This window comes from Coturnix japonica, chromosome 13 (assembly GCF_001577835.2).
Source record: "Coturnix japonica isolate 7356 chromosome 13, Coturnix japonica 2.1, whole genome shotgun sequence".
Taxonomy (NCBI): domain Eukaryota; kingdom Metazoa; phylum Chordata; class Aves; order Galliformes; family Phasianidae; genus Coturnix; species Coturnix japonica.
In genome coordinates this window covers 10,335,750-10,362,468 of record NC_029528.1, presented here as the reverse complement: position 1 = coordinate 10,362,468, position 26,719 = coordinate 10,335,750, and the positions used below count along the sequence as shown (strand labels likewise).

At 48.0% G+C, this 26,719-nt stretch overlaps 3 protein-coding genes across 6 annotated transcripts in view; all 3 read left to right on the top strand.

Annotated features, from left to right (window-relative positions):
• The window catches only part of PPARGC1B (PPARG coactivator 1 beta), a 38,899-nt gene extending 30,427 nt beyond the window's left edge, over positions 1-8,472 (top strand). Inside the window, exons 8-12 of one of the 2 annotated variants that reach the window (XM_015876088.2) lie at positions 100-868; positions 1,548-1,623; positions 2,344-2,465; positions 2,607-2,761; positions 4,302-8,472. In XM_015876088.2, the coding sequence (XP_015731574.1) occupies positions 100-868; positions 1,548-1,623; positions 2,344-2,465; positions 2,607-2,761; positions 4,302-4,405 (1,226 nt within the window). In that variant the 3' untranslated portion in view covers positions 4,406-8,472. Of the gene's footprint in view, positions 1-99; positions 875-1,547; positions 1,624-2,343; positions 2,466-2,606; positions 2,762-4,301 lie in introns of both variants that reach the window. The other variant, XM_015876087.2, reaches the window with a different exon arrangement.
• Positions 8,473-11,869: 3,397 nt separating this feature from the next.
• LOC107320350 (probable E3 ubiquitin-protein ligase MID2) lies at positions 11,870-17,289 on the top strand. The gene is made up of 6 exons (XM_015876095.1): positions 11,870-13,582; positions 14,155-14,250; positions 14,778-15,011; positions 15,106-15,128; positions 15,603-15,754; positions 16,477-17,289. The coding sequence occupies exons 1-6, from the start codon at positions 12,920-12,922 to the stop codon at positions 16,971-16,973; spliced, it is 1,665 nt and encodes a 554-aa protein (XP_015731581.1). The 5' UTR covers positions 11,870-12,919; the 3' UTR covers positions 16,974-17,289.
• A 376-nt stretch (positions 17,290-17,665) lies between these two features.
• Positions 17,666-23,482, top strand: LOC107320352 (E3 ubiquitin-protein ligase TRIM8-like). 3 transcript variants are annotated; one of them, XM_015876099.2, is made up of 8 exons: positions 17,670-18,348; positions 19,028-19,123; positions 19,703-19,936; positions 20,045-20,067; positions 21,199-21,335; positions 21,741-21,771; positions 22,190-22,221; positions 23,142-23,482. In XM_015876099.2, the coding sequence occupies exons 1-6, from the start codon at positions 17,734-17,736 to the stop codon at positions 21,764-21,766; spliced, it is 1,131 nt and encodes a 376-aa protein (XP_015731585.1). In that variant the 5' UTR covers positions 17,670-17,733; the 3' UTR covers positions 21,767-21,771; positions 22,190-22,221; positions 23,142-23,482. The 3 variants fall into 3 exon arrangements, with proteins under 3 accessions (XP_015731586.1, XP_015731587.1, XP_015731585.1); XM_015876100.2 differs by lacking the exon at positions 19,028-19,123 and having other exon boundaries at positions 17,666-18,348; XM_015876101.2 differs by lacking the exons at positions 21,741-21,771; positions 22,190-22,221; positions 23,142-23,482 and having other exon boundaries at positions 17,666-18,348; positions 20,045-20,115; positions 21,199-21,313.
• Positions 23,483-26,719: the final 3,237 nt, after the last annotated feature.

The window sequence follows — 26,719 nt, the reverse complement described above, 5'->3', positions numbered from 1 at the left end:
GATGTCAGTGCTGCTCATCCTTTGGGGTCAAGTGGAGTGTGCCAGTTGGGGCAGAGCTGACTCCTGCTGACTCCTGTGGTTTGTTTGTCGTGGGTTCAGGTCTCACACCACCCACCACTCCACCGTACAAGCCTGCTGAGGAGGATCTGTACAAGCCAGACATCCCCCAGGACACAGGCAAGGAGGACAGCACAGTCCCCAGCCCCACAGCTGGCAGCACAGGGGACACATCCACCTTTCAGAAAGCCACAAAGAAGCACCCTGAGAGGACAGAGCTCTTGGCCCACCTGAGCCGAGCTGCTGAGCAGCCAGGAGTGCTCAAGAGGCCCTTTTCACGCTCCTTTGGGGACCACGACTACTGCCAGGTGCTGAAGCCCGAGGGCACCCTGCAAAGAAAGGTGCTGAAGTCTTGGGAGCCCTCAGGCCAGACTGAGATGGAGCACAAGAGAAGGGTCCCAGACACACACTACCAGGGGCTGGACCTTGGCTGCAAGGAGGCAGGCAGTGAGATGGTGTGGAAGGATGGCATCAAGCAGCTGAGAGATCAGGAGATCAGAGCCAGATTAACAAAGCACTTTGGCATCCTGGACAGTCCTGTCGATGACCAGGACATGGCTTTCTGCAAGACCCCTGAGTATGACGCTGTTTTTGACGACAGCTGCAGTGAAAGTGGCTCCCTTGTAGAGGAGGAGGAGGAGGAAGAGGAAGAGGAGGAAGAGGAGCACTGCGACAGCCCATTGGACACCAAGCTGTGCCTGCGGAGAAACCCCCTTTCCAGGACCAGTGTGCATTACTGCTCCCGGAGCAGGTCCAGCTCGGGGTCTTCGTGCTGCCGGTCCCGATCCCCCACAAGCAGATGCACCTTCAGGTACAGGTGGGCAGTGAAAAGGGCTGGCAGCCTTCAGCAGCTGCAGGCAGTAGCTTGAGGGCATGTGCTGTTGTAGAAACTTCCTTTGGCCATAGCTTGGGACACTCCTGAGCCAGACAGGCCCTTGATCTGACCCAGCACAGTGGCTGTCTCCTCCCTTCCTGCTACAGGAGGTCCTTGTGCGAGTCTCGGTGCATCCTGCTCCCAGCACCAGTCCTGATATCATTCCCGCTGTGCTTGGTGCACACAAGCTGTGCTCCCAGCACTATCTGAAGGCAATGTGTGACAGCACTGGATCTCTCTGGTCTGCTAGCCCGAGTCATAAAAATGCTAATTAATTAAAATCCATTGATACAAATGCATCAGCAGCTGCTGAAAACATCAGCCCTAGCCTGAGAGAGCAGCACCTGGGGGAAGTAATGTGGATTTCCTTTGTGCTGGGAGCAACAGGCAGAGGCTGGAGCCATTCCTGTGAAGGGACATGATTAAGGGACTGATTAGAGACCTCTTCTGGCATCAAGGAAAGGTCTTCTCAGTGTCGGAGTGTAGTGGAATGCCCTGCATGACCCAGTCTCTCCTCTGCTGCTGATAGTTCCCAGCACCTCAGCTCCTTTCTGACAGCTGAAGCTTTCCCCCAGGGTTCCATTTCTGGGCTGATTTTGTCTCTTGTGCCCTGCAGGTGTGGGAATGGTGAGCGGTGTCAGGGTGGCAGCAGGAGCCGGGGCCAGCTTGAGAAGAAACGGGAAAAGGCCATTGTAAGTGAGCAGGGAGCTGCAGCCTCGGGCACCCACATGTGCACTGGGACAAAGAAACCCACAGCCCTCAGTAATCTGTTCTGGAAAAGCAACACTGGAGCCCATTAGCTCTGGCTTCAGCATCATTTGGTGCAAGGCCAGTGTTAAACAAGGACGTGGTGGGGGAAGAGAGAAAATCTAAAGTAAAGCGGAAGCAATTGGCAATTGGCAATACGCAAAGTCCTTGGCACAGAAATACCCAGAGCGTCCCATGTCAGTGCTCCATTGTGGAGCTGGCAGCTGGGGCAGTGAACTAGGGAATCCCTGGAGCTGCCCTGCCACCACTGCTGCTGCAGAGGCAGCTTGGGTGCACGGGTGTGTAGCAAGAATGGGACTGCATGTGCAGGGACATAGCTCCTGTTCCTCCCTACTGCCGTGCACATATGTATATATCCACACCTGCCCATCTGGCATTATTTTACTGCAGCACAGTTGAATTTTTCCCCCAGTTGTCTCAGGAATATTCCCTGGTGACTTCACCAGGATGAGTTGCAAATGCCAGACGGGTACAGGAGGCACTTAAAGGGAGGAAGGGGCATGTAGCTGAGGCCGTGGTGGGCTGGGAGCCAGCAGCACTGCATGGTCAGGGTGGGGGCTCCTGGCACCCCATGTTTTCAGTATCCATTGGCAGAGGTGAAGGTGTGGGTTGGAAGCCTGAGACTTCTGGCTTGGTGCTGGCAGGGGGAAGGCCGGGTGGTGTACATCAGGAACCTCTCCAGCAACATGAGCTCCAGCGAACTGAAGAAACGCTTCGAGGTGTTCGGTGAGATCGTGGAGTGCCAGGTCCTGTCCAGGACTAACAGGTGGGTGGTGAGGTCCCCGGTGTGTGGGGGTCTGCACCGTGCCCATCCCATCCCAGCCTGTGGGCACATGGCACAGAGCAGAGTCACATTAGCATGGCTCTGGAGCCTGACACGACTCTACTTCTTTCTCTGGTTGCTCAGGGGGGATAAATACGGCTTCATCACCTACCGGTATTCAGAGCACGCCGCCTTATCTCTGAAGAACGGCACCTCGCTAAGGAAGAGGAACGAGCCTTCCTTCCAGCTCAGCTCTGGTAGCCTCGGACACTTCTTCTGGACCAGATACACTGACTTAGGTAAGAAGGCTTCCTCAGAAGCATCCTGTTTATCAGCGTGGGGCGATAACAGCACACTGCATTCCTGAATCTTTGTCATGCAAGAGTCCTAAAGCTTTTCCTGCAGCAAAAGCCCACCTGCTCTGGTACAGCTTGCACAGCTGTTCTCAGCTCAGTTGGATGGCTTTGGGTGCCAGGGGCAGGAGGAAAGCAGCTTGTGTGCAACCCCAGGGTGCGCTGGCTGCAAAGCACAGCATTCCAGCCCAGGGTCACAGGATCCCAGCTGATGCACAGCCCATCCTTTCCCAGATGTGTTTCTGCATGGTGCTTGACACTTTCCAGCAGAGAACTCCCTTCCCTGTCATTAGGGAAAGCAGTCAACAACTCAAGCTCAAAAAGGTGATCTGAGTTATTTGCTGCTTGACAGGACAATATCCCCAGCATTGTGTATGTACTTTTCATCCGGAATGACAAGGAAATGTGCTATGTTTGCATTAACTGTGTTGATGCAAGCACACACTCTGCTCTCTGTAGGCCCCTGCCTGGATTCAGCCAGGACTCACTTAGTCTCACCCCTCAGCCTTTCCCAATGGGCAGGAGCGAAACCCTGTGCTGATTCTGGAAGAGAAACGTGATCCAGCCTTGCTTGGCCCTTCTTACTTTGACTCTTGGGTGTTTCACAAACACCACACATTAGTTTCTGCACCCTCTGCGGGAGGTGAAGTGATTCTTTTCTCTTACTTCATGCACAAAATAAGGCATCCTGCTCCATGCCCAGAAAATAAAGCCATGCATTTTGATTTCCGCCTAGGTGCCCAGTCTGACACAAGTACTGCCCGATCCCTTAGCACCTTGTAACACTTCATTTGCTCAGAGCAGTACTCCGATTTTGATTGTGGGTGCAAATGCTCATTATTCATGTAATAAACCCCAGGATCCCTCATTCTGGGCTCTGAGGAGGTAAGAACCAGCATGCAACACATGATGAAAGCACTGTCTGTGCTGCTGAGCTGCGGGCAGCAGAGCTACGGGGACCCCAGCATGGCTCCCAGCTCTAGCAAAGATATGCACACAGAGGGGTTAAGCTGCTGCTAAAAGAGGCTGCCTTATTTCTGGCATTTGCTAGATATGGCGGGCTTTGTCATGGCACTCTTTGTTCAGCTTCTGATGCAAGAGAAGGGGAGCTCCACAGGCAGACGCCCACGCTTGCCGTGACCTGGTTGCTCACGTGGGAGCTGCCATACTTTGGGGACTCAGAACCCGTCTGGATCTGGCAGTTTTTGTGAATTTCTGATGTCTAGCCTGACCTGCGAGAGCCCCGCCCCCAAACACCAGTTTGCTGCTTTTCAATGGGGACAAACAGCCCATTCTCCCACTTTCTCTCATTCTGGGATATGGGATAACAGCGGCACATTTGAAGGCACCCATCAGGGGAAACACCAGCTCGGGTGCTTGGTGCCTACCAGCACGGCCAGGGCTCAGTAGTGTGATGGCACAGGGAGTGTGGTGCTCTGGGCATCCAGCCACCCCTGACCCATGTTCTGTATCCTGTTCTTCCCAGATTGCAGCACGGAGGAGTCCTCCCCGGCGCCGGTGAAGAGCAAGTATGAGACCATGGATTTTGACAGCTTGCTGCAGGAGGCCCAGCTAAGCCTGCATCGGTAACAGCCTTAACCTTGGAGGAATACCTCAATACCTCAGTCAAGGCACTTCCAATATGTTTACGTTTTCAAAGAAATTATTCAGTCTATGACAAGCGAGAGAGAGCGAGAGAGCGAGAGCACGCACGCGCGAGAGAGAGAGACTGCTGTCCCTTTCAATCGATGTTTACATTGAACAAAGCTGCTTCTGTCTGTGAGTCCCCATGGTGTTGATGTCTCACTGCCACACATTAGTCGCCCCGCTTCTGACTGGTTGTTTTAGGGTGAGCCTAGGAGCCCCCCCGGCCCCTCTCCCCTGTCCCCCTCCCCGTGCTCCCACTGTGGAGTTGCAGCTGTGTTCACCATAACATTTTTTGTCCGTAGTGTGTGATGATGAAATTGTTAATTGTGAATAGAATCAGGATTATAAACTAATTTTTAATAGAAGAAGAAAAAAAAAGAAGTATATACTTAAAGATGTATTTATGGCTCAGATGTACTGTAATTCAGATTTATTGTACCGCTTCCTTGATTTTTAACTATGCACTGTAATGAGGCACTTGCCACTGAGCAAATGGGGGTCAGAGCAGAGCCCCAGAGCCAGCGTTCGCCCTCTGCCACGAGGCCACCCGCCTCCCTGCCGGGTCACCACGTTGCCGTCGAAGCCATTCTCCTTGTTAGGGCTGAGCCCCAGCCCCCAGTTGCCAAGAGGGGCCACGGTGTGGGCATGAAGGGAAGGGTGGTAAAGGAGTGGCACAACCACCTCCAGGCGTCCCCGCTCCAGCCTGCCATGTGCAGGGGCATGGCAGCTCCATGTCTGCCCGCCCGACGTGCTGCCCATTCTCCAGCCGGTGCCCCATAAGCCATACACCCACCCAGTACCTGGTTGGTGAGCCGGCTCCGTGCCCACCACTGGCACACTCCACACTGCTGCCTCCGTGCCCCAGCAGCGTGAAGGAAGCGTGGCATCTTTGCTGTGTCTGTGGCTCCTGGCTGGCCTGCCACTGCTTGCACCAATCCCTGCCTTTTGCCAGGGTCCCGGGCCACCCGGCAGCGCTGGATGTAAGGCATGCTCAAGCAGCGTCCCTGTGAAATTTGCTTGCAAACTTGTCCCCCACCTCTGGGAAAGGTGGGAGTGGGAGAGACCCCAGCCTTGGTTGGAAGGATCCCAACCAAGAGCAGGCCAGGGGGAAAGGAAATCTCCCTGGCTCCTCAAGCCATCTCCATCACCCTCATTTGCTTTCTGGACACAAGAGACCACTAGGGATTCAGCCATCCTTTGTAGATAGAATATTATAGCCTTAACTCTGTCAATAGATAGATAGATTAGAGTCTTCTGGGGTCTCCCTGGTACACGACTTAGGGTTTTTATTCTCATTTCCTCAGTGTGGACACCATTTCATCTTGAAGGCAGTATGACCAAAGCCCCCAGAACTGCAGGAGGTTCAGTTCCAGGAGCCCTGCTTTGCCAACACAGCCTGTGGCTCCAGCCCAAGCCTGTCCTTGACAGAAGGGCTGCCAGCAGCCCTGCCAGCCACAGTGCCCACTCGTTTCTCACTGCCCTCATGGAACTTGTGGTTCCAACAGCAGCAGTGAGGCAGTGGCACAGCTCTGCTGGCTCCCACATCCACCACCAGAGCTGGTCATGTCCTTGTGCCACTTGGCCAAGGTCTCTCCTGCCACAGGCCGTCCCCACTCCTGTCCCTGACCCAGCATACACGAGTAACCCTGGCCGAGACTGAGCATCTGCTATTGGCAATTGCCTCATTGTAGCTTTGCCTTTTTCTGTCCTAGTATTTCCTCACAACGATGATGTTTACATGTGATTGCTATAGAGCTTATGTAGAATGTATATAGCGACACATTTAGGGTGGGTAGTTCTGTCCTGTGCTGTGCTGATGTTTTTCAGAAAACGATCAATCCAAAAAAAAAAAAGAAAAAAAAAACAAAAACAAAAGAAAAAAACAAAACAAACAAAAAAAGGCCAAGTGGAATTCTTCCATCTCCTCCTTGCTCAGCCATGGGAGCGAGCCCTGGGCTACTCCCAACTAAAGGATGCATTAAGCCTGGCAGAGAGGAAGGGCAAGCACTGTGGGGCTGCTGGGTCCCTGAGGACCCCCCTTGGGGCAGCCCCTGGGTGCATTGCCAGCATTGATTTCTGCGAGCCCCCATCCAAAATCTGATGTTGCTTTCCTGCGGCTTCCCGTGCCATCGCACAGGGGCAATGCCCTGCAATGGGAACCTCGTAACGCACAGAGCCAATCAGCACTGCAGTCGTAGGATAGGAAGAGATGCAATAAGTGGTCTTCGTGTTGCCTGAAGCCTATAAGTGGAATTTTTTTTTGTTGTCATTTGGGGGTTTTCCTTTCTTTTGTCCCCCCTTCCCTTGAATTCGGACTGCTCATTGTCCCTCCCCCCTTGAGAAACGTTTCCTGCACTGATGCAATACGCACACGGGTGCTCAGGCACCCTCCTCACCAGCCCCCATGCCTGCCCCCAGTTTAGGATGTGGTGAGCACAGAGCGTTTCAGCCTGAGAAGCACAGGTGTGGCTGCCTGCCGGCTGGGTTTAGAGTCTCTCACGCAGGGGTAGTGGTGAAAAATAAGTTTCCACTGGAGTTTTATTTTTTTAATGGAAAGGTTTTGTTTGTTTGCAGCACCCAGGGGTGAGGAGCGGCCAAGGAGAGCTCGCTCTGTTCAGGGACTGAGGCTGCTCTGGGTGCAGAGAAGGGACCCCGTGCCCCTTGCTGCTGGGGCACAGCCCAGAGAAACTGGGAGCAAAGGGTATATTAGGGTAGGCAATAAGTAAGGAGGAGATTTATTTTTCTAAGAAGTATATAGCTCTAGAATGTCCCCCAGTAGCTGCCTGTGAGTACCGTGGGAAGATGCTAAACATGAAGAGTTTGATGATGAAATGCCCTTTTGCTTTTTTTGCACAGATTTGCCCCATAAAATCTTGCTGTTCAGGGTGGGATACCAGGTTTCCCAGCTGGAATCCAATGGGCTCTTAGGAGAGGAGCCGATGTTTCCGAGTCTGGGCTGAATGCAGAGGACAATCCCAGGTGTTAGGTTTGATGCTGCCCCAAAGATGAGGTTCATCCCCAATCCTCATCAGCGCAGCTCGCTGGGCTGAATGATGAGCTCTATCATTGTTTGTAGCCTAGCCCTGAAGCCCTTTTCTGTTCTATCTCAATCCGTCCCGACAATCTCAAGCAATATGAACCAAACTCAGCCTTCGGGCACCATTCCTCATCCTCGGAGCCGTGCCCGTCACAGTGCGGGCTGTGGGCCGTATGAATGTGAGAGAGAAGAAGGTGAAAGCAATGCATTTCTTGAGAAAGGTGTAAGAATTTCACCTAAAAAGGGGCACATCTGCTTTGTTATTTATAATAAAAGCTAAATTCTTTTTCTTTTTTTTTTTTTTTCTTCTATTTTTTTCTTTCAATGAACTAAAAGGACACCGCTAATAATGATTAGGGGCCGCTTCTGCCCCCTTCCTCGTGCTGAGTAAGTACTGCTGAACTCTGTGTTTTTCTGCTCGCAGAGTAAGTCAGAGCGGCAGAGTTGATCCCTCTGTGATTACGAATCCAGTTTTTAGTCTGATTGTTTTTAATTGGTGGCTGTTTTTTATATTTCATTTTTTTTGTTCCCCCCCTCCCTGGTTCCGTTCCGTTGTGTCCTTATTTATGTAATATACTTTAACCTTAAAAGATGGCGTGGATTCCCATGCCTTTCCTTTATTATTATTGTTATTATTTTTAAACAGAGATTTATTTCTAGTGTGATTTAACTGTCTACCTTCTAAAACAAGAGGATGTTTTCTTGTATTTTTACATTGTCAGATTCTATAGTTTCATAGATAATTTAACCAAATCGCTCGATGTATTATCTATATCTATCCGGTGGGTATAAAAGTTCTATTTTAAATTGTGTAAATACTTCAGAACTGGCTTCTTTTTCCAGACTCCCCTGCTGCGGAGTTACTTGTTTACATCACAAAGACTGTAGAATCTCTACGCTCATGTACTGTAAATAGTGAAGTGATCTGCCTATAAATAAACGATAACATATATACTACAAACTGGGAAACAAAGCAATAATGAGCAACAAGTCTGTGCTGCTGGGATGTCAGGGTACCGAGCAGGTGCTCGTGTGCACGACGTGGCAGTGGGCTGGTGGGGATGTGCACTGGCCTGGTTGTTGGGACATAGGGTCGTGTACAATGTGAGTACATGACTCCAACCCTTACACTCGTCCGTTTGAGAAGGAAACAACAACAACAAAACCAGCACATCAATTTGCTGTTTTGGCATAGATTTCTGGTAAACCAACTTCTTCTCACACACCTGGGAATGCATTTGTAGCTTCAGTGCCTGCTCTCCCTATCGGTCAGACAGAATCAGACAGAGTTTACACTGTAGGAGGGAGAGGGGCCAGTGACTGGTTGTTGTGCACAGGAACGGCCTCTGATGCTGACCTTGGCTGGCTGGCATCTGCCCAACGAGGGCAGCATCTTCAGCATCTTCTGTACGCCTGACCTTGAGCAGCTGGCTGTGCTCCGAGCTCCCAGCCCTGCAGGGGAACTCAGTGCTGACACTGTGAGCTCCTAGCCAGGGCTCTGGAGCCCGCACTCAGTGCAATGTGTGCATGTATCTACTCAGCATTTCTCCATCCCAGCTTGCTGTCCAGATCTGATGGGTGTCTTTACAGAGAGGACTGGGGAAGGGTCTGTTTTCTCTGCCTCCTGCCGGCTCAGGGTCCTCTGCCTGTTCACCCAGTGTCTCTGAGCTCTGCCAGCAGCTGCTGCCTGCTTTGCCTGCACACAATCCCCCAGCTCACTTTTCCTCACCCTGCCTAGCTTTGCTCTCCCTGTACACCACCTGTGGATGCTGTCTTCTGTGCTCACTAGGAGCCTTTAGGGGCTGGTGGAGAGCTTGCTGTAGATGCCGCCCCTTGTGGGGGTCCCACAGTCTGTTCCCTCTTTCTCTCCCCCTCAGTCTGGATACATGTTGGTTTTTCATACCAAAATACCATTTCTACCTCCAAGTACATCTTCAAACTCACACTTGGATCCCTCACACTTCTCAGCAGCCTCCTGCAGGTAAGAAGATACAATTTCCCAACCAATCCCACTCCTCAAATGCCCACCCTACTGCTGGGTGGTGGTGAGGGTGTCCAGCTGCTGTGCCTCAGGCTCTTGCTGCCTGCGTGGCACACTGGGCTATGCCTGGTGCTGGCTTAGCAGACCCTTGGGGAGCTGTGCAGCAGCTGCCATGGGCGAGCCACAATGGCTCAGCAGCAGCTGCAGTGGGTGAGGTGCAGGCATAGTGCTCTTGCAGTTGTGCTGGGGCTCTCTGCTTGTCTGAGCATCTCTGCTTCCCTTTCAGTTCAATATCCACAAGGACCCCACATGTGCAGAGCACTGAAGAAATGGCAGCTGGATGCTGAGCAGAGCCATGCAGGGAGCTGCCCTCCCCAGCCTGAGGGGCAGTGAAGGGATCTCCACACTGCCATCACAACAGCATTTTAGAGGGAAAGCATCCCCACTGCAGCAGTGGATGTGTCCTGGATGTGTCCTGCTGAAAAAGGAGCATTGAATTACCCTGGGCTCTCAGCAGTAACCTGGAGCACACAGGATTTACTGCCCATGCAGAACCTAGTGGAGAAAGGCACAGAAAGGAACTAGATTTACCTGTACCCTGCCACATTCTGACCATGATCTGTATCTGCTCATGTTGATTTGTATCACAGAGAGTCTTCATTTCAGTGAGTTTGCAAAACATCAGCATCTGCTCAGAGAGAGGCAGAGCAAAGATTCAGCTCACTACTGCTGAATGGGCAAACTCCTGGGTGAAAGCCTGTGTTCTCATCACCAACATCTCCATCCCTCACTGTGAGCCGCTCATTTCAGGTCCAGGCAAGAAATCAACTGTCCAAAGAGAACAGAGAACTCGTGCTTCCTATAGGTCTGTGGGGGAAGGCACTGTGGCACCCAAGAGCCCAGAAGACCAGAAATGTTCCTCCCATGGCCAGCCTGGATCCGGTTGGTACATGTGGCTGTTCTGAGGGACACACAAGACACAGGGATGGTCTGTCACTGCCACGCCAAGGGGAACAGGGGCCAAAGAGAAGAACTGAAAAGCCTGTTTGGCTGAGGCAGCACAACGTTGTGCCATGTGGGCCACCACACAGACAGCCCAGGAGATATCAGCAGATTATTTACAGTGCTCATTACCTGCAGCTCCTGGCTATGCAGACTCCTGGTGGAAAATAGGGAGATGAATTCTTTCTTCAGTGAAAAGATTAATAACTCTAATTAATGGAGGGTAAGAAAACCAGATTTCAGGGCAGTACTGAAAAAATGAACTACACACCCTATAAAGGAGCAAAAAATCATGATAAGGGACCCTGAGCTCTTGGGAATGAGAAGAGTACAGAAATGGGCCAAGGTCACAAGAATACTTGGGGTGTATTCAGTGGGCAGCAAGATGATAAGGAGCTGATATAGAGGGAAGAGCTGCACCTGTTTGCAGCAGCTGCAATGTGTGAAACAGGACCAGGAGGTGAATATCATCAGGAAGAGGTTTGTATGATAAATTCCTGTAAAATAAATAACTGCTGCTCCTCCGGGCATTTAGCCAAGCACAGTGCACTTGCCTGGACCCTCTCTCAGGAATCTTGGTTAAAGCAATACATCTTTAACAAGTCCTGGGCATCCAAGGGCAAATGAGAGCAGCCCAGTAATGCCGGCCCCTGCAGACAGGTTGCAGGGCTGTGCCACTAGGGGCTGCAGGGACAGTTTGTGCTGGGACATTGCTACTGATTGTGACCAACAGCTTCTTGTAAGACAGGAAAGGGAGAGCCTTGACTCTTTCCACCAGCTGTGGGCTACATGGAGAAACAATACTAGGAAAGAGAAAAGGAAAGCATTTGATAGAAGGGTGATTTCTGCGCATGTGTAAATCAAACCAATTAAAAGCAGCCAGAAACGGGTTCTAACATCATTTTCAGCTTTAGATTAGAGTTAACTGGAAAGCCCCCTTTTCCTCCTAACCCTAATTTTATTCTTTATTTATTTTTGAGAGAAGGTTGTAACAAAACACCAAGAGATCTCGGGCCATTAGAGGTTTTTTAAGCAGGAGGTCAATCTAGCTTCAAATTTGTCGATCCATTCCTTAAGATACTTCTCCCTCCTACCTATCTCCTCTTTAAGAGAAGCCAGTGACTGGCTGTTGTGCACAGGGACAACTTGTGATGCTGACCTTGTCTGGCTGGCACCTGCCCAAAGAAGGTCTAGTGGATGAAGTGGTGATTGGTGGCCATCTTGGCCACAGGGACCATGAGGTGGTCAAATGTAGAATCTTTGGAAATCTGCCACTAAAACCTCAATGGAGAGAGCAGAGTTTAGTCTGTTCAGGGAATTTATTAGTAAGGTCCTCTAGGAAACTGCTTTTGAAGGCATTGGGGTCCATCAGTGCTGGTCACTTTTTAAGTACCACCTCCTGAGAGCACAGGAACAGGCAATTCCAAAATGCTGGAAATCAAGTAAGTGGGGCAGAAGGCCAGCTTGGCTGAACAGGGATCTTCTGCTAAAGCTTAGGCAGAAAGCGCATGGCCACTGGAAGCAAAGTCAGGTGTCAGGAGAAGACTACGAGGATGCTCTTCACCTCTTTAGAGAGAAAATTCATGTGGCCAAAGCTCAATTAGACTTGAAGCTGGCCAGTAGTGTGGGGGACAATACAGAGGTTGTTTTGTTTTGTTTTTTAAAGTTAACAACAAACGAAGGAGCAAAGTGAATGCTGGTTCTCTTGATGAGAAAAGTTGTCTTGCAAACAGGAACACAGACAAAGCAAAGATGTTGAATGCTTTCCTTGCCTCTATTCTCAGCACTGATGATAGGCTCTGGCATCCCAGGTGCACTGAAGTTGGAGGACTGTAGTTATGATCAAATCCCAGCCAACCTCAATCTTGTGCAGGATTTGCTGCTCCACTTTGATATATACATAAGACCAGAGGACACTGTGGGATTCATCCTGGGCTGTTCAGAAAGCTGGCCAGTGTCATAATGAGACCTCTCCCAATGATTTTTCAATGGTCTTTGGAATCTGGAGAAGTTTTACGTGATGGGAAGCTGGCAAACTTTCTAGACTTCAAAAAGGCCAAGAAAGGTGGCCTTGGTAGTTACAGGCCTGTCAGTCTCACTTCAGTGCCTGGGAAAATGATGGACAAAATCATGCTGGGAGTTACTGAAAAACACCTGCATCATCCCACCAGGGCTGGGTACAGTTGCTCTTCCCGTTTAAGGAGGGCTGCCTATTTATTGCACTCAGCTCCAGCTGCTGCTCTGGGAGATTGTTCTAGGGGCAGGGTAGCTCCAGCAGTGATTGAAGGAGAGCTGTAACCCCGATGGGGCACTGCATCCTTGGGGGAAGTATCTACAGTTCCTGGTCCCCGCCCAGCCAGCTCGCAGCCAGTTCACTTCCGCAGCTCTGTTTTCGCTCTGGCCTTTGCCCTGTTGAGTTGTGCGTTTTGCAGGCGCCATGGCAGAGCTGCAGATGCTGGAGGAGCTACGGGAAGAGCTGATCTGTTCTGTCTGCCTGGACGTTTACAGGAACCCTGTGTGCCTCAGCTGTGGCCACAGCTTCTGCGAGGAGTGCATCCAGAGTCTGCTCCTCAATCATCACCACCCGCAGAGCCTCTTCAGCTGCCCGCTGTGCGGAGTCCAGGGAGCCCCTCCTATGGAGCTGCACCCCAACATCCAGCTCCGCAGCATTGTGCAGAAGTTTTTCAGCACTAGTGATTTTCCTATTGCCGCTATTGAAGAGGAACCAAAATATGAAGAAGAAAGTGAAGATGAAGTGTGGAGGAAGGAAGAAAGTTCAGACTTGAGTCATGAGGAGATCCTGTGTGATTTCTGCCTCAGGGAGCCTCAGCCAGCAGTGAAGACATGCATGACCTGCGAGTCCTCCATGTGCCAGGCCCACCTGGGCAAGCACAGCACGAAGGCTTTCCTGGCAAGCCACGTCCTGGTGGAGCCCTGTGATGCTGGTGTTTTGGCAGAAAGGAGATGTTCCCAGCATGGCAAGTTGCTGGAATGCTACTGTGTGACAGACTCAGTCTGTGTCTGCATTCTGTGCTGTGCCACCAGCTCCCACAAGAGCCATGAGATCATCAGTGTGGAAGAGGCTTTTGACCAGGCACAGGTAAGAGGCTGCCAGGACAGCTGCCCAGGCTGGGGCTGCTCGAGGGAAAACCTGGGGATCTGGGATATGGAGAGCTGCCCACAGTGTGAGGCCAGGACATCTCTTGGGCTTCAGGTGTGCAGGCTCCCATCTTGGGATACCTGGCTTTGGGTGTGGGCTTTGCCCCAGGCTGCCTCTGGGCTTGCCCCTTGGGCTGTAAAACAGTCTCATGTGCAGTCAATGGGACCAAGTGTTTGTGGCTTTGCTTTTAGTCCTCGATCTTTAGACAGGAGTATCATCCTCAGCTGTGTTTGTGCAGTGAGAGCTAATGGCAGTGTGACAAAAAAGAAGCTGCCACCAGTAGAAAGTAGCTTTCCATGTGGCTGTTGTGCATGGGTGGTTTTTGTTGTGAAAGTGTATTCCCCACACTCACAATTGTGAGTTCTGTTCAGGGGCAGAATCTTCCAGTGAAGCTTTTATGCTGATTTGTCATGAGACTGAACAGTGAACAAAGTTCTTCTGGGTCTGAGCTCCCCCATCTCCATAACACTGCCCATCTTGTTCCTCATACATCCCCCTCATTGTTTCCTCAGAATGATTTTCCTGAAACTCTGCAAACACTGAAAACTCACGAAGCTGCAGTGAATGAAAGCTTGGAAAATCTGCTGGCACACCAGGGAAAGATAAAGGTTTGTTCCACGATCCCATAGCACTTAGAGGCTGGTTTGTGTTCAAAGCTGATTAGGGTTTGTTTTGCTCTTTTTTCTTCCTCATTCCTTGACACTTGATCTCAAACCTCTTCAGTTCCTGGTTGCTTTCTCAGTTACTTTCTGGGTTTCCTGGCTGTTGTACAACTTTCTTATAAGACTGGCAAGTACATTTTTTCAGGTTACAAAGGACAGGTGAACTTGAACGCTGCTGTTGAGACCATACTCCCTTTTAGGTGGGTGGTGATTTCTTTTTCCAGCTTCCTTCAATTTGCCTGTTCTAAAATCGTTAGGGGAAAGATATAAACCGTCTTACGGTGATTTTAATCCTCTTTACAACAAGAAATCCTATGAGGCTAGTCTGTGCATCTAAGAAGGTGATAGAGGTGGGGTTAAAAGAGTTGATGCTTCTCTAAGTGAGGAAATGACCAGGCTCCTTTCTAAGCAAGAGATAGCATGGAAAGTGTAACATTCCATCCCTAACAGCTTTGCAACTGTTTTCTTGAAAGGCACTGGAAAGTTCGCACAGGAATCATCTGGAGAACTCCTTCAATGCGATTTGTGAGCAGCTGGATAGAAGAAAAGCAGAGATCTTGGGAGCCATCAGAAACATTGAGGAGAAACAGCTTTCTCACACTGAGACATGGATAAAAGAACACAAAGAGATGAAGGATGCTGTCAGCAGTGATGTGCGGGAGTTGGAGGCACTGAGGAATCAGAAGGATCCAGTGCTCTTCATTAAGGTACCTCACAGCCCTTCCCAGAGATACTGCAGCACTTGAGTTGGCCTTTGCTTGTACTGTGCTAATCCTGCTTTCAAATTTCCTTTTCTTTCAGGGTCTGTCAGCAGTACAAGCCAGGTAAGCTCCTCACTGCTGGTCTGCTGGTGCATTTCACTTAGCTGCTGATGGCTGACCCTCCCTCAGTCCCAGGCTGTCTGCCCACCTGGCACACAGGGCAGACCCCAGCTTCCCATGCTCATGCTGGGCTCCTGGCAGCTGCCTGTTTCAGCACTCTGACCACACACTGGGCACCTTTCTCCGGGTCTCTGAAAGAGAAGCCCCAGAATTTTAGCTGATGTTGTGTATGAATCTCCACATTCAGCATGACTGCATTTGCTGAACTATCGACACCCATTCTTGAGACCAGCTCAGGACAGTTTGTGAATATTAAGGTGCTTGTGTGGACGGGGAAAGAATGGATGAGCTCAGACAGTCAGAGTTGTCCCCAGCGCTGTATTGCCCTGTGCTTGGCTCAGCTGTTTGCTTAGCATTGGGATTGGTAACATCTTCCCGTGACTCACTGCTGTTCTGATGCCTTTCTGTATGTTCTAGGAAGCGGGAACAAGTTCCTAGTAAAGATGATGTAGAACTGGCAGAGCTGCTCAGTGCTATGGATGGATCAATAAAAGAGACCATTCAAGAGCTTCTCCAGCCTTATGCCCAATTAATCGTGGACACAGTGCCCTCAGAGGAATCATCACCTGGTAAGTGACTATTTCACTAAGTGAGGTAAGACAGAGAAGCCAACAAAGCATGTTTAAGGAAGGGCTGTACAGCAAGTACACCAACTACCTCTAGAGCTGATTACTGATAATGTATTTGATTACTTTCTCACGTGTGCAAAAAAAGGGGAGCTTGTTCTGAGTGTCAGTGCTCTGGGACTCAGATGCACCCCATTAAAATGAGCTGTGTGCCACGAGGTGCAGATGTTTAGTTGTCAACTCACAGCTGCTGAAGGGAGAACTTATAGAGTAGAAATTGCTGCAATATGTTACCTGAAAGAGAGAGTATGAAGGAAAACAGGGCAGGATTAACTGTCTGCAGCAGCTGATGCTCAGGGTATTCTTCAGTGCTTTAGGAAATGGCTTCAAATGATTGTAAGCAAATGATATTATATAAAACGTGCATGGGGATTAATGCAGTGAGCTTTTTAGGATGCATAGTGAAGCTCTGCAGGATAATGATGGAGCTGCTGTAGTTGGAAACAAAAAGTGAAAGTTGTGTTAAAGTTGTGAAACAGCGATATTTCTTGGGACCTGATATTCACTCCCTTTAGAACTATGTAGGAGTAGTTAAGAGAGCTGCAGAATTTAATGAATATGCTTTGGTGAGTTCAAGATTTCTTTCACCCTTCTTTCTAGCAATGGAGATGTATGCTGATTGCACAACACTGTGAGCCATAACATGTATTTTTTTTTTTTTATAGTTCATGAACATCTGACTTTCAAATCATGTCAAGCAAGTGGACTTCATGTAGAAGACAAGGTGCTCAGAGTAGTCAAGCCACTTCACCCACTCGTTAGCTTACCCTTTGTGCTGAACAACGTGCCATTCTGGGTGTACAGCACCCAGTACTTCCAGAGTGGTCGGCACTTCTGGGAGGTGATCACCTCTAAGTCATCACGCTGGAAAGTGGGTGTCGGTAATAACTATTTTCAGTGCTATGTGGAATATTCTTTTCATCTTCTCAGTGTGTTCCCAGATGGCAAAGATATTAATGCCCCGTTTCGGATAACAGACATCAGAATGATCAGGGTAGAGCTAGACTGTGAAAGAAAGACAGTGTCCTTTTTGTATGTGTCTGGCAAGGAAGGTTCAGGCTTTTCTAGCAGGTATGTACCCATAGCTACAGTAACCATCCCCATAAGCTATCCTGTCCATGCTACCTTCAGCGTTTCTAATGGCTCCCTTTCACTCCCATAGTGTCGTGGGGACAAGGCTGCCTTGCCTTTCTGTGCCTTGGTTCTCTACATTGTGGGGCTGCAGCTGTACAGACTCTGCCACCCTGGCACAGTATAAACCAGGCTGGGCCTGCTTGCAGTCTGCTCCTGAGCTATAACAAGGTTCTGGTGTTTTGCAGCAATGGGCTGAGTTGAGAGAATGAGAAAATTGGGCTCTACCATTAAATATATCTCCTCGGGTTTTTTCTGGTTTTGTTTCACTGTTGTACTTCTGCTCAGCTCAACTGTATGGATTGCTATGTTGGATGGATATTATTAAAGTAATTTTGCTCTCAAAACTTGGTGGTAATCTAGTCTATTGCAAAGTATATGGCACAGTGTTAATGCTACAGCACTCGCAAGCAGCAATGCCAATCTCTGCTCTAGTGCACCAGCTTTTACCTCCCTGTCCTGCACTGCACTGCCATGGGGCTGTTCCCCAGCAGGATGATGGTGCTTGGTGAGGAAGATGTGACCAAGCAGAGAACTCCTGACTTGCTGCAGCTGGGCTCTGGTACATCATATCCAGGGTTCACTTGGCCTGGGGGCTGCAGGTGAACTGCTGATGACAGGCCTTGGATAGGGAAGCATTTTGCTTCCCCGCAGGAGGCAGGGCTGCAGGAGGTGGAGCTGCAGAGGAGGCAGGGCTGCAAGCTCTGGGCTGAGCCTTGGACTGGAGCTGTGCAATAGGCAGCCTTTCAGTTTCGTTTCTCACAGAGGGTGTGTCATGAAGCCGAGCAGCCATGGCAAAAACTAAGGAAGAATTCGGAGCATCTTCCAGCTTAGATGACGAACTCAGCTGTTCCATCTGCCTGTCCACGTACAGGAACCCTGTGTCTCTCTGCTGTGGTCACAGTTTCTGCAGGCAGTGTATCCAGAAGGTGCTCAGTGCCCAGCGGCAGGACAAGGCCCCATATTCCTGCCCGCTGTGTAGGGTCGAGCTGGGGCCCATCCTGGAGCTGCAAAATAGCTTCCATCTGTGCAGCATTGTGGAGGCACATCTGGCCAACAAAGAGAAGCAGGATGATGGCATTGCAATGGAGAAAGGGAAAGTGGTTCCCTGTGACTTCTGCCTTGATGATCCCAAGCCGGCCGTGAAGTTGTGCCTGATCTGTGACGCCTCCCTGTGCCAGGCCCACCTGGACAAGCACAACACCAAGGCTTCCTACAGGGACCACGTCCTGGTGGAGGTGGGCACAGGTGACTCGATGGAGGAGTGGAGGTGCCGGGAGCACGGCAAGGTCCTCGAGTACTTCTGTCAGGATGAGAGGCTGTTCATCTGCGTGCTGTGCTTCATGGCGGGGTGCCACGAGGGCCACAAGATCGTCACCCTGAAGGTGGCCCATGACATGAGGATGGTAAGCGGTTCTCCTCTCTCTCCTCTCCCCAGAGCCTCCCATGTTTCACTGCAGAGCATGGGCATGGGGGCAGATGGGTATGGGTTGGGGTGGGAGGGCAGGAAACTAGAGCCTGCCTCATCCCTGAATAACAAGATCTAACATCACCCAGAAACCTGCAATCATGTTATAATAGCATTCAGTGACTTGTATCAAAGTAAGCAGCTGGGTGAGTAAGTACTAATAATTATGTCCTGAAAAGATGGTTGCTTGTTACCTTGCTCACAGATGCCACAAGTGCTGACAGATGTAAAAACCAAGGATTTGGTTTACATTAAGGCACATGCAGTGGTTCTCACAGGAACAGAACTTGAACAGATACTGTGAGATTGATTTATTTAAAGTGAAATTTACTTATCCAAAGGGACGATTTTTAATTGATTCATCTGCCATGTATAAAGTCGCACATACATAAAAACTAAACACTGGCATGAAAGACTTGAAGAATTATATTGGTTTTGCAGTTTTGCCCTACCTTTATGAGGAGGCAAGTAAACAGATTATTTTATGGCTCACTGTAAGCACAGTGCTGGAGAAAGCAGGCACACTCTGCTTAAGCAGTGCCACAAACTGCTGGCCTGGTTTAAAAAGATCCATACTGCTCCCCTGTTGTGAAGTTCAGTGCTCTTTCTTCTGCTAGGATGACCTCCCTCACGCTATGGATAAGCTGCAGAGATACAAAAGTGATGTATCTGTCGCCCTCGAGGAGCTTCAGCAAAACAAGAATCAGATCGAGGTTTGTGCCCAGGTTGCAGCTCATTCAGAGCATCTTTCCTCTATGATTTCTAAGCAATGAATGAACGTAATACTGTGGTGTCACCTTCAGCAAGTTGTTCTGGGAGGTTCACCTGCAAAGGTACTCCAATAATTACTGAAAACATCAGGCACAGCCCTGTACAGGTGGTGGTATAGAAACTGCTTTGTGACAGCAATTTCAAGCCAGGGCTGCACAGGGTTGCAAACCAATTCTTTACAACTCTACTACTTTTTAACATGTGGTTATTTGGGTTTAGGATCTAGTTTGGCTATTTGTAAGAATTAATTAATTAGGAGTGGTGCTCACTATATAGTCATTTGCACACCACGGTCTGTGCATAGCATTATATAATGGTTCTTACATTGCTAGCTGAATTTTGTCTGATTTTGTTACTACAACAGGGCAATTTTCATAATCTTTTGTGTTTATCAGATAATCTAAGCAAATGCTTATTGTCTGCTTCCTTCTAAAGAGAGCTGAAAGCACAGATACAAACCTAGTAGAGACCCCTAGTTGTGTGCCTGAGCCAGTGCACCGTTTTCTTATCTCTTCATTTAGACCAGTATGAAAGCAGTGACTTCTCTGGTGCAAAGCATGTTTGAAGCAATAAAGACACAGATAAATAAGAAAGAGGAGAATATCCTCAGTGATATTCAATCCCGTGACCAATCACAACTAGCAGAATGTGCCAAACTGGAGAAAGAGATGGAGGAGAAGAGAGATGAGCTTGTGCAACATCTTCAGACTTTGCAGAAGATAAGAGAACAACCAAACAGTTTCCACCTCCTCAAAGTAAGTGGCTGTTCTTTGTTCATACACCTGCTTCTCAGCCAGCTGCCCTATCTGGAAATTACACTAACGATTTCTTTTTCTTCTTCTTCTTTTCAATCTTAATTATAGGAATTTGAACTGGTGCTGGACAGGTACATTCCACCTGAAAACACTTGTTTTCTTCTTTGAAAAAATATGATGTGGGTAACTGAGATCAAACCTGTCCTGAACTCCCTCTGCAAAGCTGCTCCCTATTCCATCTGTACTAAAGGGCACTACATCCACACAACTAGCAATGATGGGGGCATAGCTGCTGACTGTTCCAGTGGCCCCTTTAGCTGTAGCTTCTTTAGCTGCACGGCTGCTGGATTCTGGTGAAAACTACTGGCTTTTATAATGGCAAAAAATGTTTTTGTTAGAGATGGAGACCATAATGGTTCAGGTTACAGACAGCAGTGCTCGCCCAGCTGTGTATTTGTGACGTTCCCACACTCAGTTGCAGTGTGAGCAGAGATGACTGGCTCCATTTGGGCTCTGTTTGTGAACAAGCCTAATGGCTTGACATATCTCTTGCCTTTTCCTTCAAGTGATACATTTAATTTGTAACTTACCACTTCCTAGCTGGTATCTGGGTGCCTGTTGTAATTCAATGGTGCAAAACCACACTGTCAGTACGTTAATTTACGTATCTACCAGGGATTCTGTTGCTGCAGTAAACTCCTCGGTCTCATGAAGGGTGAGCTCTAACATCTAGCTGGATTTTAAGACCTCATCTCTGTACCTTGCACCAATTAAAGCTGAGATTAAACTTGGGCGGTAAGGATAAGTCAGAATCACTGCATGTCTGGGGCCTATGCTGGCAGCAGTGCATTCCATTACCCACAGATCTGCTGCATATAAAAATCCAGCCTGTGGGACCCAAGTTGTTTACCAGAAGCTTGGATACCATTTAATATGTCTGGCATTTTCTTTTTATCACGACAGTCATAGTGCTAGAGAACAGTGACAGCCTGCCTGCAGTAGGTCAAAGCAGCTTCTTACAAAAATACTATGGCTCATTCTTTCTTGTTTTAGCATTTCAAAGTTCCTTTGTGGGTCTGGTAAGTAACAGGTAATGCCAAATAAATAGCTAACTTTAACAGCTGTGACTTGTTTAACCTTAACAAGGAGTTGTTTACACCACAATGCACTGTCCTCTTTGCAGAGTCCTTCTTAATAAAAGTGTTTGTTCAATCTTTAATGCCAAATGGCTTTCCATGGTGAAATGCCTGCTTGCATCCTAGCATTTCAAATCACAAGTTCAGCATCCGCAAGATGGACGTGTCAGTGGTGGAGCTGAATGAGGCCACTATCAACATCTTCCAGACTCTGATGGAGGACTGCTTGTCCTGCCTGGACGTGTACCTGCAAGGCATGCACAGTGAGTGTCCTGCCCTGGTGCAGTAGTGGCGCGTGCCCATTGGGACAGAGCCTCCTCCCCTTAGTGCCCAGCGCTGGTTCCTTCCCACAGAGGTTCAGAGTGAGAACTCGAGTGGGATTTGGGGGTTTGAGAGTGCACTGTGGGCTAATGGAGAGGGAGGAGGGAAGGGGCAGTAAGGCTGAGTTGAAAGCAAGGGCTCCAAACCTGTGTAAAGCCAGATTCTCTTCTCTCTGCACTGCCAGGCACTGGACAGTCAATCCTGATTTTGAGAAACATCTTCTTTGTTTGCCCACCCTCCTTCCCACTGAGTTTATCCCTGCCCATACTCTCAAGTGCACAGCGCCGAGTCACAGACACAAATGCATTGCCAACTTTGTAAAACATTCTTCTCAATCTTTTTCCTAGGACTACTCACTAACCAGATTGAGTGAGACAGGTAAATCCCCTTTCTTTATTTATGAAATAATTCTGCAGCAGTTGTTTATCTAATGCCTGTACATCTTCTGGTCCTGTGCTTTGGTCTCAGGAAGAGTCAAGCAGATCCTATATATGGGCACCCAACTTTTTGCCTTGCCTCGACTGTAATAAATGAAGAGGAATTGTCTTGGGCCACATATAAAATATATAATACAGTTAATGTATATTAATAACAGCTTTTAAAATGTATTTTTTATTAAAAGTTAAACAAAAGATGGCAAAAAAACCCAGAAAACTGATGGGTTGGACATACATGTGGAAATTGTCCTTTAACTCAAAATAGGGGGGTCAGATCTATTCACGTTTCCTGTTTTATGAGTTCCAAGATGAGATCTATGTTTTATGAGGCACTAACATTCACTGCTGTCTCTTTACAGTGAGGATCCAGCTGCTGGTAGCAGTTCAGAGAGTAAGTGTTCAAAAATACTCGCTGTTCCTCAGGAGGTTGGTGTGGGGCTGTGCATCTTGTGGAGAAAATATCTCATCTAACAGTGTCAGCAGCATTTTGTTGTATGTTTCATAAGTGCAGCCTCTGGGCACAGTTCACCGAATCTGCAGAAATCTGTGGAAACTTGCCAGAGAAATTATTTATCTTGAGCTCGAGGGAGAGATGGGTTTTGTGTCAGTACTCAGTAAATGTCTGAGCCTGCTCCTGGGAAAGACCAAAGAAGAGCTCCCACTGAGCAAACCCAGCACCTGAAAACATCCAGAGGCAAATCCAGAGGCTGCAGGAGATATTAAATCTGTAAACAGTATCGCTCTTCAGATATCAGTAATGCTCAAACCATCTTCTGCTGGGTAGGAAGTGCTGTTTTTTCAATTTTTTTTTTTTTCCTGAGGAAAACTTATTTACAAGTTAGTTGAAAGATTTATTCATTGCTTTTCTGCAACTCGAGCTCATTTTACAAAATAAGTTTTGTTCTGTTTCCTTGTTTTTTAAATTCAAGGAAGAAGTGATGCTTTCTTCACCAGGGGAAGAGATTCCATTCTAACAAGCATTTCTAATGGATAGGTTGATGATAATTCGCTTTGGAAGGGACATAGAGGATTGAAAACAGTGCAACTTTGCCCTAACTGCAGATGTGTTTGAGTTACCAAACACATTTAGCAAGTCACAACAAAAACAGTACCCTAATTTTCAGTAACTGGAATAGATGGGAGAGCACAAGATGCAGTTGCTACAAGTAAGCTATAAAATAGAGTTTAAATTACACAGCACAGCTTAACAATATGGTTGCTTTGGCTTTAAATGAGCCAGCCTCAGATTGTTACAGTGCTACAGTTATTATTACAGTGAGTGAACCTTTTCCATCTTGTGTATTTCTACAGTATAATACCGACTGAAGGGATGAAGATGTGGACAAAGTGAATAGTACATGCATTCCTGGAAGTGAAGGAGAAGCCAAAGAGTTCAGAACACAGAGAAGAAGATTGCCCAAAGAGTTCCTTAATTCCAGGTAGCCACTAAGTGTCTTGGCCTCATATATGAACCTCCCATTAAAAGCAATTCTATAGCAATGCAAAGTTTGAAAAGAAGTGCCAACATAAGAAAATCTCCAACTACATCATCTTGTAGCACTAATGTTACTTGTGTCCTATTAATTGTACTGACTAGGTTGTCATTTTGTGGTAGTGTACCTAAATAAAGAGCTGTAGATATAAATGAGAAAGGCTGCCTGATTTCATACCATCAGTGGGGATTAATTGTTGGGAGCACTGCTTGTGGATGGCTGCAGTGGAAAGCTGTTCAGGACCACGGCACATAGTTGGATAACCACATATAACACAAGTGATCTTTATAGCAAAGACGTAATTATCTTTGTATGAACAGCTTAGTCAGCCTCTGTAGTGGAAATGCTAAGTCATGGCCTGAAGCAGTGATGGAGCACCTGGTGGAAGGCAGGGCCAACCCAGGGGAGCTCAGGTACATGCATTGCAGCCAAGTGACCTGAAGAGATGGAGTCAAGATCCACCCCTTCCCAGCTCTCATTTAAGGGTTGGAAGTGGAGCTGAGGGTATCTTGCTGAAGATCCCTGTCTGCCTGAGGCCATCTGAAGGTAAGCAGCTTCCTTATTTCTGTGCCCATTGCTGCTGTGTTTGAGCAAATCCTCACTTGTTGCAGCCTGTGATCTTGCTCCTCTGCTGTTGTAGTTGTGCTTTCTGTTGTGTTACAGCCTCCAAGACGCATTGAACACTTGTACAGACTTCTCAAAGAGCCATGCAAAATACCGTGGTCATCCATCAGTATAGAAAGAGACTGAAAAAGGTGTGATCCTGGTGCAGAACTTTCTCTGTTAGTGTCCTCTCCTTTTGATGTGATGGGAGAGAAGACTGAAATCAGTGGTTTACTGTGTGAGGACTGTGTGCTGATGGGGTGTGCACTGAAATCGTTGATCTCCACTCCCTTTCTCAGTACAGATGGAAGTGCATGTGTGAAATCTCTGCTTTCACACTCCAATTTCACATTATCTGGTCTGTGTGGCTGCTGGCCTCCATTTTGAGCAATTAAAAATTATATGAGGTGCCCTCAACACTCCCAGTGAAATGAAGAGACTTTGCCTGGTAAATTTGCTCAAGATGAATCATTTAAAAAAGAATAAGGTTAAAAATAAATAAATAAAACCTGATACGTAAGTGATGAAACTCAGCATCACAAATGAGCTTTAGAAACGTGATCAGCAAGTACACTTGGTCTTCTCAGTAAGTTGCTGTTGTAGGAACAGTGCTTATGTCTGTACATGAAGAGCCTTCCCCTCTGTTATTTCCATGGCCTTGGTTTTTTTCTTTAGCCTCTTCTGGAATCTGGGAAGTGGAGAACTTGAGCTGGGGGAGGCACAGGACTGTGTCCACAGCTGGGCTGTGCCTGGGAGCATTGAACACACAGTGAGGTGGGCAGCAAACATTACACAAGCACCACTGCCCCCAGTGCAGCTCCTGATGGTTCTCACTGCTGCATATTCCAAACGATCTGGACTGGAGAGACTTAATTGCAGGGATTAAAAAATGATCGAAGCAGCAACATCTCCTTTCCAGATTTAAATGGACTCCAAAACTGCTGTGGATCTGCAGCCTTTGCTCTGCTGCGTGCTTCTGTGGTCAGCAATAACAGAAACTGCATGGCCAAATCTTGAGAGCTCAGCAGTAGTTCAAGGTGACTTTGCAAGTGTTCCCTACCACTCCAAGCCAGAGGGACATAAAGGACAGCTACTCTCAACCACTGAAATGAAGCAAAAGAAATGAGCCCGTCCCTCAGTGCTTTTATTACCAAGGTTGCTCTTTGACTGCAAGTTAGTTACTGCTTTCACCCCAAGCAAAGGTGCAAATGCATCTCAGCACTGCTGCAGACAGCACCTCACTGTGCTGCTGTTAATCAGTATAGAGTGAGAGGTTATTCAGCAAGGTATTTTGAGTAGCTCCCCTCTCTCCATCTCACTGCATCTCTTCACTTGGTTGCGCTTAGCAAATGTCAGCACCTCCATATCCCATTGTGAAATATCAGTTTCCTCGGTGTAAACCTGCATTACAAACATATCTTCCAGTGTCCCAGTATATATTAATATATATATATGTATTTATATGTATTAGATAGATAAGGCACAGGATGCGATGAGAGAGCCAGGGCACTGCTCCCCCTTCCTCTTACAGAGTGAAAGGCAACAGAGGAACTTATTAACCAGGGCTTATTAACCAAAAGAGAGGCAACAATTATCTGAATGGAACTTGCATAGCACTTGATTTGTAGGGAAAAGTTTATTAATTGAGGAAAGCAAGTTAGGTTAAAAGCGATGTGCCTTTGTGAGCTGTTGAATCGGCAGCTGCAGGTCTGACCTTGCTAAGCCAGGTTCTTGCTGCTGGTGACAGAAGCTTTTCTATAGACTCAGAGGATCGGTAAATGGAGTAGTTTGCTCTTTAACGTATGTGCCTTTCATGCCCTCTGGTATGCAGGCAAGGTGGGAATATCCCCCCTGCATGCAGTGTGTGCTGCACTGATTTGACATACCTGCTTTATAGCTGCTCTGTGGATACAGAGTTTGATTTCCACACATCAGCACAAAGCTGATGGTGCAGCTATGTCCCATACATCTGACTTGTTGTAAGATAAGCAGAGATGGACTTCTCTGAATTTGACAACAGTCACATTTTTAATATCCCACAGATTCGCCTTGAGGAAGCAAAGAGAAGTGAAAGACAATGAAAGGAATGCAAGAAAACACACTGGAGCCCAGTAATTAACTAAGCCTTGTTTCCCATAGAAACACTAAAAATTGTAACTCTTACTTAGTTTTTTATTCTAGGAGGCAGTACTGGATTATGGCATTCATGAGAGCTCAGCACTTCTGTACAGCTATTAGTACAGAGCAATCTCTCCTAATAACAATATAACTGTAGAGATATAGTCCAGAGATACGGACAGAGCTAATTTCTTTTTTATATCCTTATGGCTTAAGTATTTTGATTACCTAAAGAGTCTGATTAATTACAACTTCTAATGTCTATTATGCTCTCTTCCCTCCATCCACACCATTTTTACTTGGCCTTCATCTCATCTTTGATGGAGATATTTGGGAGCGAAGTGGCTCCTACAGGGAAGTAGGTTTGCACAAGCTCCAATAAGCTGGTAAAGACACAACTCTGTGCAGCAAATGAAGCAGTGCCCATCTTCTCCATCTGCAAATTCCACAGTGTTCTGAAGATCCAAGCCTGAGACCCATTAGATGACAAGTTGTACAAGGAAGGAAGGACAAGAAAGAAGGTGTGTTTCTAGTGGCTTTCACTACGCCCAGCTGTCCCACACTGGGGCTATTGAACTATGTTAGTTTGTAGGCCAGTGAACTGCTCTCTGAAGATTCACAGTCATAAAAGTGATGGCGAAATCTGGGCAAACGGAGGCGGCAGGTTTGACTTGT

Excerpts from the sequence above, each read along its gene's own strand:
- LOC107320352 (XM_015876099.2), top strand. The coding sequence starts at position 17,734 with ATGGCAAAAACTAAGGAAGAATTCGGAGCATCTTCCAGCTTAGATGAC. Across the intron at positions 18,349-19,027 it reads TGGCCCATGACATGAGGATG|GATGACCTCCCTCACGCTAT; the intron begins GTAAGCGGTTCT and ends TTCTTCTGCTAG. Across the intron at positions 21,336-21,740 it reads GTACCTGCAAGGCATGCACA|GACTACTCACTAACCAGATT; the intron begins GTGAGTGTCCTG and ends TCTTTTTCCTAG.
- LOC107320350 (XM_015876095.1), top strand. The coding sequence starts at position 12,920 with ATGGCAGAGCTGCAGATGCTGGAGGAGCTACGGGAAGAGCTGATCTGT. Across the intron at positions 13,583-14,154 it reads AGGCTTTTGACCAGGCACAG|AATGATTTTCCTGAAACTCT; the intron begins GTAAGAGGCTGC and ends TTGTTTCCTCAG. Across the intron at positions 14,251-14,777 it reads CACACCAGGGAAAGATAAAG|GCACTGGAAAGTTCGCACAG; the intron begins GTTTGTTCCACG and ends TTTTCTTGAAAG.